This window comes from Apodemus sylvaticus, chromosome 6 (assembly GCF_947179515.1).
Source record: "Apodemus sylvaticus chromosome 6, mApoSyl1.1, whole genome shotgun sequence".
In the NCBI taxonomy this organism is placed as follows: Eukaryota; Metazoa; Chordata; class Mammalia; order Rodentia; family Muridae; genus Apodemus; species Apodemus sylvaticus.
The window spans coordinates 43,859,261-43,880,891 of record NC_067477.1 but is presented as its reverse complement, the minus strand read 5'-3'; the positions used below and the strand labels follow the sequence as shown (position 1 = coordinate 43,880,891).

General features: G+C 35.9%; 1 protein-coding gene across 3 annotated transcripts in view; it reads left to right on the top strand.

Moving 5' to 3' along the window:
• Nucleotides 1–21,631, top strand: part of Gphn (gephyrin) — a 447,337-nt gene that overhangs the window by 246,058 nt on the left and 179,648 nt on the right. For 2 of the 3 annotated variants that reach the window (XM_052185596.1, XM_052185595.1), the window contains one exon: nt 1,439–1,573. The exons of the other annotated variant lie outside the window; for it this stretch is intronic. In XM_052185596.1, the coding sequence (XP_052041556.1) occupies nt 1,439–1,573 (135 nt within the window). The remainder of the gene's footprint in view (nt 1–1,438; nt 1,574–21,631) is intronic. 3 annotated transcript variants of the gene reach the window in all.

Below are 21,631 nucleotides of genomic sequence, written 5' to 3'. Positions count from 1 at the left end.
CCTTAGTCCCAGCCAAGTGTTGCCACCATATGTCCCTGAGACATATGTTTCTCTACATGTCAGTAGCTGACACGAGTAATAGGGATGGCCTAGAAGAGAGAATTAAGAGGGTCCATAGGAAAGATGCAGCTAAGCTGAATCCCTTCTGAGAGGCAGGGGTTCCGAGAGAATGGAGGTGTGGTGAGAGGAAGGATACCTGAAAGCCAGCTGCTATCGGGCTGAGGTGAGAGGAGACATACCTTAATGGAGGGCTGAAAGGAAAGTGAAAATTGTCTGCCTGATCCACAGCCTAGTGTAACTTCTCAAGATCCCAGGTAGATTTTTCTAGGTATTTGCATCCTCAAGTTCACATTCTTAGACTGGCAGTGTATCCAATCAAGCACAAGATAACTGTTATTCATAAATATAAAGTAATAAATTTGATAATATAAATATTTATATTTAAAATTATATAAATTATTTCTTATTTTGTTTATATTTTTGGAATAGTGGTATTCAGTCATATCAGCCTTCACCATAGATATAACCTAATAGCCAACACTTATTAAATATTTAATATTTTAAACTGCTAAATAATTTATGAATATTATCTTACTTAACCACTAAAATAATCCAAGAAACCAGATGCTATAATTATCCTCATTTTTCATATAAAGAATATGGCAGAAATGATATTCTTTAGTGACATAGCAGATGTAAGACTGCACACTTAAGTAACTGATTTTTAATAAAGGCAAATATATTAGGACTGAATTTAGAGAAAGCAGAAAGGCAATGTGCGTTCCTGTGGAATGAGTAAGCACAAACCCTACTACTCCTAGTTGAACTGTGGCAAAGGGGTCCTGAGAATCCTAGGAAGTCTGTTGACACATGAAGAAAGAGCTATATATCCATGAGCAGAACCATGGTCTGTAGGTGGGAGGCACATCTAACCTCTGCACTGTTAGATATGAAGCAAGAAAAATAAGTGCAAAAGCCATTCTCTTCTAATCCATGGTCTCATGCCAGGCCTTGACATCTGAAACCCAACTGGAAACCCAAGAGTACCAAATAGCTAGTTGATGATGTCCATAAAGGTCGGTTAGAAGCAGAGAGAATGAAATGCTGGGAAATGAGATAATAAATATCTAGGAATATCTTGCTCAAGAATTCAGACTATTAAATGGCAAAGCTAGTTATTGTGTAGCATATTATTTCCTCTTAACCATGTTTGTGAACTACTTCTCACTAAGTTGTTTCACATTTTATTTGCCAGAAAAATAATAAATGTAAAATTGTGTAAATCAAATATTATATCTGCTTGTATATAATAAGTGACACCAATTAAAAGAGAGCTCAGCAATAAAGAATGCAAAAAAGAAATCAAAAACCAAAAAGATGCGAGTACGGATTGTTCTTGGCCTTTTTGTAGTGTTAAACAATAGTCATTCTTGTTTAGATTCCAGACTCCATCATTTCTCGTGGTGTTCAGGTGCTCCCACGAGACACAGCCTCCCTTAGCACTACTCCTTCAGAATCACCACGTGCTCAGGCTACATCTCGCCTCTCTACAGCTTCTTGTCCAACACCAAAAGTAAGTATAGCTACTTGAGTCTTATTTTTCTCTATTATGAATTCTGAGTAAACTAAAAAATGTTTCCCCTGCTTGTCAAGGTTGGATTGCATGCAAAATCCTGGTAAAAATGAATGAATACATACTACCCGTTGTCATAGATTATCTTATTAGAACAGTAGACATTTTGTATAGTATGCCTGCTCCTATATCACAGGTAAAGATAGCACTTTCTATAACTTCTGTTCTTTCAAGTAGACTTGTTGTTTTTAGGAAACTTATCAATTTAATTGTAAAAAAATAAATTACTCTGAGAATAAATGTATTTGGGGCCGGTAATCAGCAAGATAGCAATTGACAAGTTACTAATAGGAGATTTTTTTTTTTTTTTTTTGTAAACTCCAGGCTAGGATACCTACCTGTTCTAGTTTCATTCCAAAAAATTTTTTTCAAACAGAATCAACTTGGAATGATGCTGCCTATTATTTGGAAACAAAACTAAATTTGTTAGAAAGAAAGTTTTAATGCCAACCTTTGGGAAAGGGTGGGAGTCCATTTCTTAGTTTTCAGTTTTCATACTCTGTTTCTGAATTGTGGTGGAGGAAAGATTAGATACTGTTTACAGCCTCATGTTTTGTGTGTATGGTGAAGTAATGAGTAAGCTTTCATACTATTATACCTACTTTCTTGAATGTCTCCTCTATAGATGAATCACTCACATGTTCTTTCAAGTTCCCTTTATGAGGGGACCAATATTGTTATCAAAAGGTTTATTTCTTATTTAATGAGACATTGAGCTTGTTATCAAGTTATGTAGTAAATTTATTCTAATAACATGGTATTTTCAAATTGACCTTTTTCTCCATCATCAGATTTAAAAGCAAGTATAGCTGTCTAGCTCAATTGCAAATTTTCTATAGTTTTGTGAGTTATAATTCCATTTCACTAAAAATTATCTTAAAAATTTTGATGTTATAATTTAGTTTGTTTTCCATTATATGATAATGGAATATTCAGGAAAATCTTCATGATAATACTGCTGCTATATTTTGATATTGTATTTAGTCAGGTCTCAATATAAGTAATAAATTTGTCATTTAAAAATTGATGTTATAAATTTTCAAAAAAGACAAACTATGAAAACATTCTATCATAAAATATTAGTGCTACTTGGGTTCCAGTCACATTTTAAACTAAATGAAATTATGTTTATAAAGTCCACAAAATATCTAAAACTTAAATTTAGTTTCACAATAAGATGTTTTTATCTACCATATATTAAGACCTAGCAGCTAAAAAGAAAAAAGAAAACTACTAAAGATATAGTATAATTCTCCTTTTTATAAATATGCTCTATTACAAATATATTCGGAAAATAGTTTAGGCTAAATATTGTTACATGAAATTGTTCTTAACTCTCAAAACAGACTTTCTTTTTACATTTTACATTACAAAGAGCCTAACATATATAATTTTAAAAATCACTTCAAATTTCTCCAAAGCAAAATTCCAAAATGAAAGTTTTAACATTTATAAAATTATTGTGCTTAAAGATTTTAATTGAACAAGTAGCTTCTTTTGATATTGTTATTAGTTGATATTTACATGTACAAACTGGTCATAAATTCAAATAAAGCACTATTTTTCCATCTAAAAAAGATATTATTTTGTAAAATTTTACTAGTACAAGAATATATGCCTGAAAGTTATAATTATTAGCTAAGCCTAATATTTTGCTTGTAATTTTAGCACTCAAGATATGAGGCAGTTTGAGCTATATAGTAAGTTCCAGGAACAAGAAGGAAAGCAGGGGAAGGAAAGAAGTAAGGAGAGAAACCAAAAAATAAAATTTTGTTCTTGTTTAATTTTTGAAATAATATTTAAATATGGGGTTAAAATACTAATATAATAAACTATTTTAAAAGTTAATATTTAAAAAGTGTAAACATTATAAAATATCCTTAAAGACTAATATTTCAACAGGGACATGAAGAATGAAGAAAGCCAAAAGTTAATTTTTGCCTGAGTAGTCATTTTAAAGTCATACTCATCAATAAAGATGACTTGTTACTTACTTATAATTTTTTCTGTAAATGTTTTCATTATCTGAGTTTTCTTTAATTTAGTGATCAGCATCTGATTTCAAATATGTTGATTTTTTTTTTTAACCATGGATTCCCTAACCCATCCTATTTCCCCTGGAAGTGTATTTCCAGACCATACATAGATGTTACCACTTAACTGTGATCTGAAGGAAGTATTATCTAAATTCTGCATCATAAAAATTTAGAGCAGAAAGGAAAATGAAAAAGAATGATTAAGTATTGACTGTATTAGGATATGAAGAATAACTAATTTTTCAAGGTTTTCTAAGGAAAGATGTTACATTTTGATTTTAAAGTGTTCAGTCTGAGGTATTTGTGAAGTATGCAAGGAGTACTGTCCTATGCACATTTGAAAGTGCATATTAAACTTGCCATTCCTAAAATTACTGCATTTTGGTTATAATATTTATAATTCATTATATATTAGCCCTATAGAATCACTTTCTATGTTTCAAATTAAGCATAAAGTGTTTCATGTATGGAAATATATGTGCAATTCAGTTTTCTTTGCTTCTGAAATACCATACAGTCTTGAATGATCAGTTTTAGAAAGAGCTCTTGGCCCAATAATAGAAGATATGAATTCCAATACTTGCTTCTCTACTTAAAAACCTCACTATGTTAGGCAAGATGCGTAATATTTCTGAGTCTTGCGTCTATTTGAGACTATCTTTGCCTAGCTGTAAGAAGTAATGAGCCAGTACACAGTATTTATTGAAAACAAAACATGCTACTACAAATTATAATAAAATATAATTAAATGTTATAATTCCTCAACAGGAGTGCAGAATATTTGGAGAATTATTTTCAAATGTATTCAAGTAATTGTTTGTGAAAACTTAAATGAAAGATTTAAGATGTAACTCAATAATAGAAAATTTGAAAAACATTTTCAAGGATTTAAGGTCACCCCCAGCACTGGATAAACACAAAATAAAAAGCCATGGTAGCACACTTCTGTGATCCTAACTAAAGAGGTATGAGGGTTTTTACTTTAAGACAAATCTGGGCTACATAGCTAGACCATCTGAAATAAAATAAATAAAAGAGGCGATGAATCAAATCTAATGATTTTTTTCCATGTGTTTTAGTTGTTTCTTTAAGTTTTAATACTGAATAATATCTAAGATGAAAATCTTTCTGATCATGTACAAATGAACAGTGATTTCACTAGGTAATGACAGTATCAAACATTTAACATTATTATGTGTGTGCATGTGTGTATATCTATTGCATATTTTATCTTTGCTTTTGTTTTGATTCTTTAGGATTCTGCCATCTATAAAAAGAAGAAATTCTCTGTAAAATATAGTGTTGGTTTTGTTGTAGTTGTTTGTTCTTCTCAGTCTAATGATGACAGTCAAATATTAAAAGGTAACAATGTTCATAGAATGAAATTTCCTTTAGCAATTTTTATTTGTTGGAATTATTTAGTATTTTATTTTCATCAGGAAAATAGTTTCTTATAATGAATTCTTACCGGAATGAATGCCACTCCTTTTGCTTTGTGGAAGTATAGAAATTCCTAAGAATAAATGTGGGCCTTTTGGTTTTTATTGCCCATGATTAAAATAGTGCATAAGTCAAAGAAATAAAATGGTAAGTCGATCCTAAAATGTATACAGTGTATAGAGTACCTATGGTCCATGTTGATGATAGTCTTACAAGAAGGTGTTGATAAAAAACTAAGTCTGTAACTTACTCTTTTTAATTAACATGGGGTTTTTTGGTCTTATTTATTTATTTATTTATTTATTTTCACTCCAGATTTTATCCCACCCACCCACCCTGTCATCTACCTTCTGACTTTTCCACATCCCATACTCCTCCCCACCCCTCTGTCTCCATGAGGATGTTCTCACCCCCCAATCCCCACCCAACCAGACCTCTAAACTCCCTAGGGCCTCCAATTTCTTGAGAATTAGGTGCATCTTCTCTGACTGAACCCAGACCCTGCAGTCCTCTATTGTATAGGACTCCATACACCTCATATCAGCTGGTGTATGCCTGGTTGGTGGTCCAGTGTTTGAAAGATCTTGGAAGTTCAGGTTAATTGAAACTGCTAGTTCTCCTACAGGGTCACCCTCCTCCTCAGCTTCTTTCAGCCTTTCCCTAATTCAACCACATGGGTCAACAGCTCTGTCCACTGGTTAGGTGCAAATATCTGCATCTAGCTCTTTCAACTGCTTATTGGGTCTTCTGGAGTGTGGTCATGCTAGGTCCCTATTTAATAGTAAGCACTACCCCCATAGCCTCAATAATAGTGTTTAGCCTTTGGACCTCCCCTTGAGCTGGAGCTCACTTTGGGCCTGTCTCTGAACCTTCTTTTCCTCAGGCTCCTCTCCATTTCCATCCCTGTAGTTCTTTCAGATAGGAACAAATATAGGTCAGAGTTTTTACTGAGGGATAGCAACCCCTCCCTCACTTGATGCTCTGTCTTCCTGCTGGAGGTGGGCTCTACATTTTCCCTCTCCCTACTGTTGGGCATTTCATCTAAGGTCCCTCCCTTTGAGTCCTGAGAGTCTCTCACCTCCCAGGTCTCTGGTGCATTCTGGAGAGTCACCCCCAACCTCCGACCTCCTGAGGTTGCCTGTTTCCATTATTTCTCCTGGCCCTAGGGCTTCAATATTGGCCCTCACTCAATACCAGATCAGGTTCCCCTCTACCCCCAACCCCCTGTACACTTTCCTTCCCAGGTCCCTCCCTCCCTCCCCACTTGTGATTGCTCTCTTCTCCCTCCCAAGTGGGACTGACATAGTTTACAACTTAGCTCAGTGATCATTTTCAGTTATGACAACCAGCAAAACCTATAGAAAAAAAAAAGAAAGAAAAAGAAAAAGAAGAAAGGGCTTAAAATAAAAAATGACAAGACTAAAGGAAGAGCAAAATCTAAAATTTTAATGTACTCATAATTATTTTTAAATATTGTTAAAATAGAGAATATTTTAAGGACTGATTTTGTTATCTTTTCCAAGCATCTGAATTTTAACCTTTTTACAAGGTAATGTAAATTGTAGCCACCATGTTCCCTTGTGTTATAAAATAAGAAAGCAGATAGGCAGAGGAAATAGAATCTGTACCTAAAGTTACCAGAAAATTATTTTGATATGCTTAGAAAGAAATTGTTAACACTTTTGATATATAATTGAATAAAATTTGTGTAATTGTTTAAAAGAATATAATTGAAATATTTTCATGAAAGCCATGTTCTGTTAATATAGTAGTGTCTAATCTTGCATTCAAACAGCATGCAGATATAAACTTCTTTTAGGGTTTTTTTTATTTGTTTGTTTTGAGCAAAATAATCTTGCTCAAACTAGGGAGCATGTAAAGTGCTTTTCTTTTAATCATTAGGACCAAAGTTTTGATTCCTAGCATCCATAAAAACCCAAAGGGTATGTTAGCCCACCTGTAATCCTAGCATAGAGGAAACAGACACAGGGCATCTCTAGAGTAGTCTGTCAGGATAGACTAGCTCAATCAGTGACCAATGAGTTCAAATGTGCCTATCTGTATATAAGGTAAAAATCGATCTAAGACATCTGACATCAACCTCTGGGCTCTATACACTTAAAATATTTACACATGCACCTACATACACACACACACACACACACACGCACACACACATGGAATATGTACCACATACATATATACCCTACAAAAATACCAAAATATAATTTATATTACTCAGGGCCTTCTATATATAAGTGTGAGAGATATTTGTTATCCTATGGAAATTAAAGTTTTTATCCAATGCCATATATTCACTGTGAAATTTTTTGCTGATAGTGGTTATTTTATTCTTTTATATAGTCACTATTTTTTGATTGTGATATAGCTAGTCAACTAAAAAAATTAAGATCAAACAAAATAAGATCTAACAAAAATAAATCAAAAGTTTATTTGCTTGCTGTCATGTTAGTTTACATTAAGATTGATTCATGCTGAATAATTATTTTGTATTATTTTTAAGAGCCTAAACAAATCAGAAAGTTATTTGAAAGATCAGTTTTATTTGCTTTTTTCTGAAATATTTCAACCTTAATATATTAATACTTATCTAACCATTAATGACATGGAAGTTTGGGGGTCTACATGTAGAAATAATAAACAACATAAAGACTGGAAACCACTAAGTTAATGGTTGCTCCAAAGAGCAACCAAAAGTTTTTAGGTGCATAGTTTTCTACCCACTTTTTTAGCTGCCCGCAGCCATGTAGAAAGGATTACCAGGTTCCATGGAAGGAAAGCTGGGATAGAAAGGGAGTGGAGAAAGAAACATGGAGCCAAGACAAGGTTTCCTGCTCAAGGCTCAAAGTTTAATGAAGGTCTCCAGATATGTGGGCAGGGGTTGGTTGGGGGTGGGAACCCTTCCCCCAAAGGCTGGAGACCTTGCAGGAACAAGCTCACTTGCTCTGCAGGTGACTGGTGCCTCCCAGGAAACTTCAGGTCTTTGGAAAACAATGGGCTTCTCCTTAGTTCTAATCCTAGGTGGAGCAGGATTGTGGCTAGCTTAGAATTCTCACTCATAGGCTGGGAGAGGAACTTCACCTTGGTCAATGTCAAGTTATTAAACAGAATATTCTCACATGTCTGCTCTAATGCAGCAGTTCTCTAACCTGACCTCAAACTATTCTTACAAATTAGTGAAAATAATAAACTCTGCTAATGTAGGTTTTGTCTAACAATATTTACTGTACTAGAAATTAAAAGAGACCTTTTTATATACTTTTTGCTTAATGACTTTTAAATTGAAATAAGCTTTTATGTGTTAAGGCAAAACTCATTTTAATGAAAAAATTTTTCCACAACCAATACATGATGAAAAGTTTGGCATTGTTTACGTTTTTTTAAATTACTATTGATTGCTGACTTAATAGAAGACTTGAATTCTTACAGTAAATTAATTTAATTGAAGAATATGAAAAACCAATCTAGCTCACACAGCAATATGGTTAGAAAAATAAGTTCAATATTAGTGTATCTTATAATGGTAGATTTTTTAGTAACACACAAGAAATTTATGGTTTTGTTTAAAGTGTGGAAATTTTACTTAATGAAATTTTTGTGTATTCTATTTTATTTTTCCTCATTAATTTATTCATTTACATTAGACTGATCACAGCCCCCTTCTCTCTTCCCAGTCCCATCCTCACACTCCCTCTATGATTCCCCCCATCCCCTATTCCTTAGAGAAGGGGAGTTGTATACCAACTCAGTCTGGTACATCAAGTCACAGCAGAACTAAGTGCATCCTCTCCCACTCAAACCAGATAAAGTTTGGTTCAAAGGCAGGCAATGGAGTCAGATACAATCCCCCACATTACTTGTTAGCAGACCCACTTATAAAATAAGCTGCACTTCTGCTACATCTGTGTAGGTGGCCTATCTAGCCTATGAATGTTCTTTGGTTGGTGGTTCAATCTCTGTGAGTCCCCATGCCCAAGTTAGTTGACTGTGCAGGTCTTCTTGTGGTGTCCTTGGTCTGTCTGGTTTCTTCAGTTCTTTCCCCCGTGTCAAATAAATATTTTTAAATTTTAAAAACTGAAAAACAAAAACTGAATAAGTATAAAGTAAGGAAATTAAGTTGAGAAAGAAATGTGATTGCTGAATCCTAGAAGTTAGAAAAGAAGAATGAGGGTGGATTTGATCTGAATACATTGTATGCATTATTGAATTTTTCAAAGAATATTTTTCTTTCTTTTTAACTCTTCTCTCATACAATACATCTCAACTACAGCCTCCTCTCCCTCCCTTCTCCCAGTTCTCCTCATATACACACCTCCACTCTCCCCAATATCCACATTCCCATTAGAAAAAAGCAGGCTTCCCAGTGATATCAACAGAACACAGCATTAAAAATGCACTAACACTAAGCATATCAAGGCTAGATGACTCAACTCAGAAGGAAGACAAGAATTCTATGAGGGGGTAAAAGGGTCAGAGACACCCCCCACTCCTTTTGTTAGGAGTCCCACACAAACAGCAAGTTAAGCAAACATAGCATGTATCCAGAGGGACTCGCTCAATTGCAAGCCTTTCTCTGGTTGCTGATATGTGATATTAGAAGTTTCTAAAAGAAATTCTAATAAAACAAAAGTCAACGAAAACTTGAAAAATTTAACAGAATTTTTTCTACTATATATCCTATAGTTATGTAATATACAGATACATAGTACTGTATGATTTCATATATAATAAAAAACAGAAAATTTACTATATATATAATTTTTTAAGGTTTCTTGAAATGTAAAATCTAAAACCCTGTTTCCTACTATTCTATACTCTCATACATTTGCATGCCTCATAATTTGAAAGAATCTTTTTTTCTTTGAATAATTTAGGAACATGTGTATTTGTCATTTGGATATTTGGGTATATATTATTTCCCATGTTGATAGAATTCACCATTATCAAGAAATCATCATTGTTAAAATGACTACTCAGCTAATCCTAAAACTCTTAGAAGCATTTTAGGGTCTCTAGCTTATGGTTACAAAAATACATTTTCTAATGTTCTGATTTCTGCTTAGGAGCAAGTATTTGGCACAAAAATGGGGGAATCAGCAAAAGTTTCAGCTATCAACAAAAGTTTCAGCTCTCTTTAGATAATATTATTCATTTGCAAAAATTATTAAGTTCATAACTGAATAATTTTACTTTCTCAATTGTTCCTTGATTTTTTTTAATGTAAGAATTATGTTCTCTGTAAAAATTAGCTAGTTGAGTTTTTGTTTTGTTTCTTGATTTGTTTTTGTTTTTGAGACATTAACATCTTTTGATATATAACAAAAGTATGTAATTCATACTACCCACTTTATTAGAATCAAGAATAAAGTATTAACTTGTTAAATTAATATTAACTGTTTCATTGAGGAAAATCTTAAGTGATACTAGCTTTTTTTTTAAAGTGTGCATATCAGTAAATAATATTCAATGACTATCCAATTTGGATTCATTTCCTCAGCTTATACTGTTAAGCCACCATTACTTTTGTGGTATCAATGAAAATGTCAGTGTAAAGGGGAAGGCAAATAACATTTTAGTATAATTGGCCTTGTAAACTACTAAAAGGATTTCAGGAACCTTCCATGGATCTATACAAGTCTTATCAATGTTATAATCTTTTTTTTTTACAATTTTTTATTTTCTATGTTCTTTGTTTACATTCCAAATGATTTTCCCTTTCCCAGTTTCCCCCCTCCCCATAAGTTCCCTAAGCCCTCTTTCCTCCGCCCATTCTCCTATCAACCCCCTCCTACTTCTCTGTCCTGGTACTGCCCTACAACGCTGAAACAAGCCTTTTCAGGATCAGGGACATCTCCTTCCTTCTTGGGGGTCATTTGATAGGTGAATTGTGTCTTGGGTATTCAGAGTTTCTGAGCTAATATCCACTTATCAGTGACTGTATTTCATGTGTGTTCTTTTGTGATTGATTTACCTCACTTAGGATGATATTTTCCAGATCCAACCATTTGCCTAAGAATTTCATGAATTCATTGTTTTTAATTGCTGAGTAGTATTCCATTGTGTAAATATACCACATTTTCTATATCCATTCCTCCATTGAGGGATCAATGGTATAATCTAAACTGGTATGTTTCTATAAAATATTCTATGCTAAAATGATGTATGATGAATGTTATTTCTTCCATATTTTTCATAGAGACAATATTATAGTGGTATTCTGAGCCAAAGAAATCTAATATTTTTAAATGACTATACGTACTTTTTTCTGTATAATTCATCCTGACTCTAAATTTCAGACTGGTTTTTGGACAAATAACAGTTTTTTCTCTCTGATTCGAAATGAAAGCATATTTCATAAAGACTTTTAAAGATAGAAGGCCCAAAATAATAATTTTCGAACAGCACTTACTTTTATATTGTTTTTTTCTTTTGAGATCTTTATTTTTTTATTTTATATCCTTTTTTTTAGATATTTTCTTTATTTACATTTCAAATGTTATACCCTTTCCTCATTTCCCCTCTGAAAATGCCCTAATCCACCCCTCTTCCCCCTGCTCACCAGCCAACTCAGTCCTACTTCCCTGTCCTGGCATTCTACACTGGGCATCAAGCCTTCACAGGAAGAGCTTCTCCTCTCATTGATGTCCAGCAAGGCCTTCCTCTGATACCTATGCGGCTGGAACCATGGGCCCCTCCATATGTACTCTCTGGTTGGTGGATTACTCCCTGGGAGCTCTGCGGGTATTGGTTGGTTCACATTGTTGTTCCTCCTATAGAGCTACATACTGCTTCAGCTCCTTGGGTCCTTTCTCTAGTTCCTCCATTCGGGACCCAGTGCTCAGTCATTGGTTGGCTGTGAGAATCCACTTCTGTATTTGTTAGGCACTGACAGATCCTCTCAAGAGACAGCTATATCAGGCTCCTGTCAGCAAGCACTTATTGGCATCCATAATAGTGTCTGGGTTTGGTAACTGTATATGAGACAGACCAATAGTCTCTAAATGGCCTTTCCTTCAGTCTCTGCTCCATACTTTGTCTCTGTATCTCCTCCCATGGGTATTTTGATCTCCTTCTAAGAAGGATTGAACTACCCACACTTTGGTCTTCCTTCTTCTTGAGCTTCATGTGGTCTGTGAAATGTATCTTGGGTATTTTGAGCTTCTGGGCTAATATCCACTTATCAGTGAGTGCATACCATGTGAGTTCTTTTGTGATTGTGATTTCTAGTTCCATCCATTCACCTAAGAATTTCATGAAGGCATTGCTTTTAATAACTGAGTAGAATTCCATTGTGTAAATATACCACATTTTCTGTACCCATTCCTCTGTTGAAAAAGATCTGGGTTCTTTCCAGCTTTTGGCTACTATAAATAAAATTTAAATCTTGGATGATTTCATGCCTCAGAAGTATACAGCTCTGTAATTGGACACTCAGCTAACAAGCACAGGGCCTAGGTTCCCTCCCTATTACTACAAATAGAAAAGAGCAGAATGAGAGGAGGGAAGTAGGAATGGGAAGAGAAGAACTTGAGAAACTTCAAATAAAAAATACAAAATTGCATTAATTCCTAAAATAAATCATAATATTATTAGAACCAAAGATGCATATCTGTGTTCATCTGACATTCTTTCAGTCCTCCAGACTATTCTGATAATTCTTATCAAATACCTAATTTCTATAGATATTTTAAGATTTATTTTTAATTTATATGTGTGCGTGTTTTGCCTACATGGATGTTTGCACCACAACTTTTTTCTAGTACACAAGGGGGTCAGAAGAACATATCAGATTCCTTGGGATTGGAGTCATAGAGATTTAGGAGCTACCACATTGGTGCTGGGAACCAAGCCCTGGTCCTCTGGAAAAGTAACAAGTGCTCCTAAGCACTGAACCATCTCTCCAGGCTACTCTCTATGTATATTTGTAGCCAGTTTCTTTTTGACTTCCTTACTTTGTAGCTTTTACATCTCTATATAGGCATAGGCAGTTTCTTTTTGTTTTGTTTTATTTTTGTCAAGTTTGTTGTTGTTATGTGTTTTGGTTTATTTTTGCTATTGACTCTCTTGATAGCAAAAAAGAATTTTGAGATTTGAAAGATTTTATTTTCTTTCTAACGTGTTAGACAATATGCCATTAGTAAAATAAGGCATATTTTGATATATTTATTTCTTCATCTCAGCATCACCTATGCTTAATATATAATGATAAAATATCCTTTTTGGTGATTGTTATTGTCAGTTTCATAGTACCCTCCATTTTCTTATAATTATTTAATGTTCAAAGAACTACATTTATCACTAAAGCTAAATATCAGTTATACTGAGTACTGCTCCAAGATCAGCTGTCAGGAGTATTTTTTAAATTGTTTTGAGCTTTGTTTTATTGTGGACAAGATCTTCCTAGCATTCCTAGCAGGCCTCAAACTTGAAGACCTCCTTCCTTAGTCCCCTAGATGCTTTAATTATATGATGTATACTTCTGTGTCTGGCTATTACTGCTGCATTTGTTTTCTTTTCACTATGACAAAATACCTGACAGTTTCCAGAATCTCTGGAAACAAAGGACTTCCACTGCCTTAGGCTTCACATTCCTCCCTTCTATGCAATAGTGTTTCAGGGCCACTTTACAGATATTTCAGCTGTATTACACATGTCTTACCAGCCTGAGTTTGGAATGTGACATACCTGACAACTGACCAATACAGCATTCTGGGAAACAGCATTCTGGGAAACCATAACCCTTAAACATTCTTTATCTCTGTAAAACCAATACTGTATAAACAATGTCAAGTTCTGCTGAAAATACAAAAATTATATTACCCAGCTGCCTCTGATCAAAAACAAAACAGGAGCAGTGGCCTCAGAGCACCTGCATAGCTGAACTTGAGAAAACATTTTTCCATGTGATCCCATTCTCAAAGGAATGTCCTCTGAAATTATTTTTTTAAAGGAGTTTACATCCTGGATCTCTTAATGGATGGGGTTTTAAAGAAGCAGTACCTTTCCTGTTATAATACCAGATTAAATGGCCTCTAGCACAATTTCCCATAGAGTCATCGTTTCCCACTGAGACTCCATGAGACTGATTTTCACTGTACATATTTCTGTCAGCATTCTGGTCTTCCTTATTCACACCAGAATAGCCCATTAAGTTTGCTTATAGCATTTAAGAGCTCTCTAGCCCACAATTACAACCCCTTCCATGCTACCTCCTACCAAATTTCCAATATTATATAAACAACATGGCCAATTTTATCACAGCAGTGACCTTCCACCCTGAGTACCAAATACCTGACAGAAACCATTTAAATGTCAAAAGATTTATTCTGACTCACAGTATAAAGAGTTACATTCCATCGAGACTGAGAAGGCATGGCAGTGGGGAAGCCATTCATAGTAGCAAGCATCTACAGCATGGTGGATCTAAAAATAAAGAACTTAAGCCAAAAACCTGAGCCCTCAGGGACTACTCCATAGTGACTAACTTACCACCCTTGGATCTGATTGGATAGGAAGTCCAATCAGATTTGACACCTAGGAAGATATATTAAATAAGTAGGTAAATAGGTGGATTGCTAGATAGATACATAGATAGATACATAGATTCATAGATAGATTTCATTGTCACTTTTTTTTTTTAACTATGAAGATGTATGTCAGTTTTGGTGGCCCTCATCTAAAATCCTAGTATTTAGAAGACAAAACAAGAGTACTCTGAGCTTGAGACCAACCTGAAATATATAATCCAGGTACAGCAACCTAGTTACTGGCCTATATGGTAAGACTGTCTCTGTACACAAACAAGAACGTAATAAAGAAATGATATACACATTTACTTTACAAAATAAATGAAATTCAAAAAATAATTTTTATAAAATTTCCTTATAAGAAAAGTATTGTTGATGGAAGTGCCTTTGAGCCCAGAATTCACAGGCTAAGGCAGTCAGATCTCTGAGTTCCAGGTCACTCTGATATAGATAGAAAGATCCAGTCCAACTAAAGCTATAAAGTGAAACTTTGTTTCAGATAGACAGACAGACATACACACACACACACACACACACACACACACACACACACAGAGAGAGAGAGAGAGAGAGAGAGAGAGAGACTTCAAATTTAGCTATATGTCATTTTGTTTTCTTCCTGTGAATTCAAATATCTTTTAATGTACATGTATTAATCACACAAGTTCTGGAATGTGACATACCTGACAACTGACCAATATCAATTCTTACATGTCATGAAATTAAAGATATTGAAAGGAGATTGTACTTTTTATACCCTGGAGCCTTTGATGGATGAAATCTGGACTTCATAGCACGTTTGCTCCTATCTTAGTACTAGATATTTTTTTTTTCTCCAGAGAACACAAACTAGCCTCTAGCACAGGTCTCTGCCACTCATGTATATAGAAACTTCAGGAATTACTTAATCTCTGTAAACTTTATAATGTATAAAATGAATGTTATGATATTAGCACCATAGATTGTTTTAAGAATGAATTTTAAACCTCATTATAAAATTTTTAGCACAGTGTTTGAAATATGTTAACTGTATTAATAAACTATGACATTCCTGGGTTCCTTCCGCACAAGGGAGCTAGGCAGTTCTACTGCTGCCTGGGCACATATCCTGTGGGGGAGCATCTAACCTGCAGGGAGTCCCGCTGTTAAAGGGAGCCCTGCTGTCTGAGGTCACCACCATCTTAGCTCCTGTGACCAAGAAGCCAGCTCAGCCAGAGACCTGTGCCACATCTGACACAGGGAAGATCCCACTTCCTGATACTCTGTAGAAAACCAGCAGGAGCAGGTTAATCACCACTGCCCCTTTCCATCAGATGTGGTAGACCTGTGCCGCATCTGACATGGGGAAGATCCTACTTCCTGATACTCTCTCGAGAACAGACAGGAGCAGGTTACTTGGTAGAAGCGGGGCATTTAAGAACCACCATCAGCAGAGCATTTGAAATCTGGCAGCAAGCCCTGTCCTGAGCCGTTTGCCCTGCAGAGTGATCAGCGCTTGGAGGGGGTCCTCACGGCATCCTCCATCTTCACTACCAGGCGGACCAGACAGGCAACACCAGGTACACAGACACAACACAACTATAACATTGCTTGGGACAAGACACGCTAGGGCTCCAACCGCACCCAAGAAAAGGGCAGCACATCAGCAGTCTGTGCCAGGGGAAACCCAGTCATCCAGGGGTGCAGAAATAGCATTACAGGCCCACAGGAAGTTCGATCACCAGCCAGTGACAGCAGGACCAACTAACACCAGAGATAACCAGATGGCAAAAGGCAAATGTAGGAACGTTACTAATAGAAATCAAGGCAATATGGCAGTATCTGAACCCAATTCTCCAACAACAGCAAGTCCTAGATACCCCAACACACAAGAAAAACAAGATTTGGATTTAAAATCACTGGTTATGGTGCTGTTACAGGAACACAAAAAGGACATAAATAAATCTCTTAAAGAAATATAGGGGTGCCGGGTGGTGGTGGCGCACCCCTGTAATCCCAGCACTCTGGGAGGCAGAGGCAGGCAGATTTTTGAGTTCGAGGTCATCCTGGCCTACAGAGTGACCAGGACAGCCAGGGCTATACAGAGAAACCCTGTCTCGAAAGAATCAAATTAAAAAAAAAAAAAAAGAAAGAAAGAAAAAGAAAAAGAAAAGAAAAGAAAGAGAAATACAGGGGAACATGAATAAGTTAGAAGCCCTTAAAATGGAAACACAAAATTCACTTAGAGAAATTCAGGAGAATATAGGCCAACAGATAGAAGCCAATAAAGAGGAAACACAAAAATCACTTAAGGAAATGAAGGAGAAATTGAGTCAACAGGCAGAAGTCATGAAAGAGTGAACACAACAATCTCTTAAAGAAATATAGGAAAACACAAACAAACAAGTGAAGGAACTGAGCAAAACCATCCAGGATCTAAAAACAGAAGTAGAAACAACTAAGAAAGCACAAAGGGAGACAACTTTGGAGATAGAAAACCTTGGGAAGAAATCAGGAGTCAGATGCAAATAACAACAGAATACAAGAGATAGAAGAAAGAATCTCAGATGCCGAAGATACCATAGAAATCACTGACGCAACAGTCAAAGAAAATGCAAAAAGCAAAAAGCTTGTAACCCAAAACATCCAGGAAATCCAGGACACAATGAGAAAACCAAATTTAAGGATTATAGGTATAGAAGAGGGTGAAGATTTATGACTTAAAGGGCCAGCAAATATCGTCAACAAAATTATGGAAGAAAACTTCCCTAACCTAAAGAGAGAGTTGCCCATGAATGTACAAGAAGCCTCCAGAACTCCAAACAGACTGGACCAGAACAGAAATACCTCCTGACACATAATAATCAAAACCCCAAATGTACTAAACAAAGAAAGAATATTAAGAGCAGTAAGAGAAAAAGACCAAGTAACATATAAAGGAAGACCTATCAGAATGACACCAGACTTTGCACCAGAGACCAGGAAAGCTAGAAGATCCTGGGCAGATTTCATACAGACTCTAAGAGAACACAAATGCCAGCCAAGATGCTATACCCAGCAAAACTCTCAATCACCATAGATGGAGAAACCAAAATATTCCATGATAAAACCAAATTTACACAATATCTTTCCACAAACCCAGCCCTACAAAGGACAATAGGTGGAAAACACCAATACAAGGAGGGAAACTACACCCTGGAAAAAGCAAGATAATAGCCTTCTTTCATCAAACCCAAAAGAAGATAACCACTCAAATATAAAAAGTAACATCACAAATAACAGGAAGAAATCATCACTATTCCTTAATCCACCTATCTCTTAACATCAATGGATTCAATTCCCCAATAAAAAGACATAGACTAACAGACTGGATAAGTAAACAGGACCCTACATTTTGCTGCTTACAGGTAGCACACCTTAGTGTCAAAGACAAGCACTACCTCAGAGTAAAAGGCTGGAAAACAATTCTACATGCAAATGGTCTTAGGAAACAAGCCAGAGTAGCCATTCTAATATCAGATAAAATTGACTTTCATCCTAATGTCATCAAAAGAAACACGGAATGACACTTCTTAATGTTCAAGAGAAAAACCCACCAAGAAGAACTCTCCATTCTGAACATCTATGCTCCAAATGCAAGGGCACCCTCATTCATAAAAGAAACTTTACTAAACCTCAAAGCACACATTGCACCGAACATAATAATTGTGGGTGACTTCAACACTCCACTATCTTCAATGGACAAATCAGGAAAACAGAAACTAAACAGGGACACAGTGAAACTAAATGAAGCTTTGGACCAATTGGATTTAACAGATATATAAAGAACATTTCATCCTAAAGCAAAAGAATATACCTTTCTCCCAGCACCTCATGGTACCTTCTCCAAAATGGACAATATAATTGGTCAAAATTCAGACCTCAACAAATATAAGAAGATTGAAATAATCCCATGCCTCCTGTCACATCACTATGGAATAGGAGTGGTCTTCAATAGCAACAAAAACAAGAGAAAGCCCACATACACATGGAGGCTGAACGATACTCTACTCAATAATACCTTGGCCAAAGAAGAAATGAAGAAAGAAATAAAAGACTTTTTAGAATTTAATGAAAATGAAGGCACAACATACCCAAATCTATGAGACACAATGAAAGCAGTACTAAGAGGAAAACTCATAGCCCCCAGTGCCTCCAAAAAGAAACTGGAGAGAGCATACACTACCAGCTAAACAGCACACCTGAAAGCCCTGGAACAGAAAGAAGCTAATTCACCCAGGAGGAGTAGAAGACAGGAAATCATCAAACTCAGGGCTGAAATCAATCAAGTAGAAACACAGAGAACCATACAAAGAATCAACAAAACCAGGAGCTGGTTCTTTGAGAAAATCAACAAGATAGATAAACCCTTAGCCAGACTAACCAAAAGGCACAGAGACAGTATCCAAATTAACAAAATTAGAAAGGAAAAGGGAGATATAACAACAGAAACTGAGGAAATGCAAAAAAATCATCAGATCCTACTACAAAAGTCTATACTCAACACAACTACAAAATCTGGAGGAAATGGACAATTTCTTAAACAGATACCAAATACCAAAATTGAATCAGGATCAAATAGATCATCTAAATAGTCCTATAAACCCTAAAGAAATAGAAGGGGTCGTAGAAAGTCTTCCAACCAAAAAAAGCACAGGACTAGATGGTTTTAGCGCAGAATTCTATCAGACTTTCAAAGAAGACTTAACACCAATACTCTTCAAATTATTCCAAAAAATAGAAATAGAAGGAACACTACCCAACTCATTCTACAAAGCCACAATTACACTGATACCAAAGCCACACAAAGATCCAACAAAGAAGGAAAACTACAGGCCAGTATCCCTTATGAATATCGATGCAAAATTACTCAATAAAATTCTCTCCAATTGAACCAAGAACACATCAAAATGATCATTCACCCTGATCAAGTAGGCTTCATCCCTTTGATGCAGGGATAGTTCAGTATACGGAAATCCATCAATGCAATCCACTACATAACAAACTCAAAGAAAAAAAACCATATGCTCATTTTATTAGATGCTGAAAAATCATTTGACAAGATTCAGAATCCTTTCACGTTAAAGGTCTTGGAAAGAACAGGAATTCAAGGCCCATCCTAAACATAGTAAAAGCAAATTACAGCAAACTGGTAGCCAACATCAAACTAAATGGAGAGAAACTTTAAGCAATCCTACTAAATTCAGGGACTAGACAAGGCTGCCCAACCCTTTCCATATCTTTTTTTTTCTTCTGACTCTCTCCTGAGGATTTTTTTTCTATATTCTTTGTTTATATTCCAAATGCTTTCCCCTTTCTCATTTCCCCCTCCCTATATGTCCCATAAGCCCTCTTCTCTCCACCCATTACCCAATAACCCCCCTCTCATTTCTCTGTCCTGGTACTCCCCTGCAGTTCTGGATCAAGCCTTTCCAGGACCAGTGCCCTGTCCATCCTTCTTCAAGGGAATCATTTGATATGCTAATTGTGTCTTGTGTATTCAGAGCTTCTGGGCTAATTAATATCCCCTTATCAGTGGTTGCATTCCATGTGTATTCTTTTGTGATTGGGTTACCTCAATCAAACTGTCATGACAAAAATGTTCATATTACTAGGTATATAAAATGTCATAGTTTATTTATTTTTTGTTTTATTTTCTATATTCTTTGTTTACATTCCAAATGATTTTCCCTTTCCCAGTTCCCCCCTCCCCATAAGTCCCATAAGCCCTCTTCCCCCCACCCTTTCTCCAACCAACCCCCTCCTACTTCTCTGTCTTGGTAATCCCCTACAATGCTGCATCAAGCCTTTCAAGGACCAGGGCCCTCTTCTTCCTTCTTCTTGGGAATGATTGATATGTGAATTGTGTCTTGGGTATTCAGAGCTTCTAGGCTAATATCCACTTATCAGTGACTGCATTCCATGTGTGTTTTTGTGAATGGGTTACCTCACTTATACAGTGATATTCAGCTTAATTTAGTCATAAAGTTCATATTGAAATTTTTATTCATTGTTTTTAATTGCTGAGTAGTATTCCATTGTGTAAATATACACATTTTCTGTATCCATTCCTCCATTGAGGGACATCTAGGTTCTTTCCAGCTTCTGTCCATTATAAATAAGTCTGCTATGAACATAGTGGAGCATATGTCCTTATTGCATGCCTGGGATTCCTATGGGTATACACCAGGAGTGGTATAGCAGGGTCCTCCAGATGTATCATGCCCAGTTTTCTGAGGAACCGCCAGACTGATTTCCAGAGTGGCTGTACCAACTTGCATTCCTACCAGCAGTGGAAGAGTGGTCCTCTTTCTCCACATCCTCACCAACACCTGCTGTCTCCTGAGTTGTTTTTTTTTTAATTTATTTTTATTTACATTGCAAATGATTTCCCCTTTTCTGGGTCCCCACTCCCCGCAAGTCCCATAAGCCCTCTTCCGTCCCCCTATTCTTCCCTCTATCCCTTCCCACTTCCCTGTTCTGGAATTCCCATATACTCTTGCAATGAGTCTTTCCAGAACCAGGGGCCACTCCTCCATTCTTTTTGGACATCATTTAATTTGTGGATTATGTCCTGGGTATTCAAAGTTTCTAGGCTGATATCCACTTATCAGTGAGTGCATACCATAATTGATCTTTTGAGACTGTGTTACCTCACTTAGTATGATGTTCTCCAGCTCCATCCATTTGTCTAAGAATTTCATGAATTCATTGTTTCTAATGGCTGAATAGTACTCCATTGTGTAAATATACCACATTTTTTGTATCCATTCCTCCATTGAAGGACACCTAGGTTCGTTCCAGCTTCTGGCTACTACAAATAGGGCTGCTATGAACATAGTAGAGCATGTGTCCTTATTGCATGCTGAAGAATCCTCTGGATATATGCCCAGTAGTGGTATAACAGGGTCCTCAGGAAGTGACATGCCCAGTTTTCTGAGGAACCGCCAGACTGA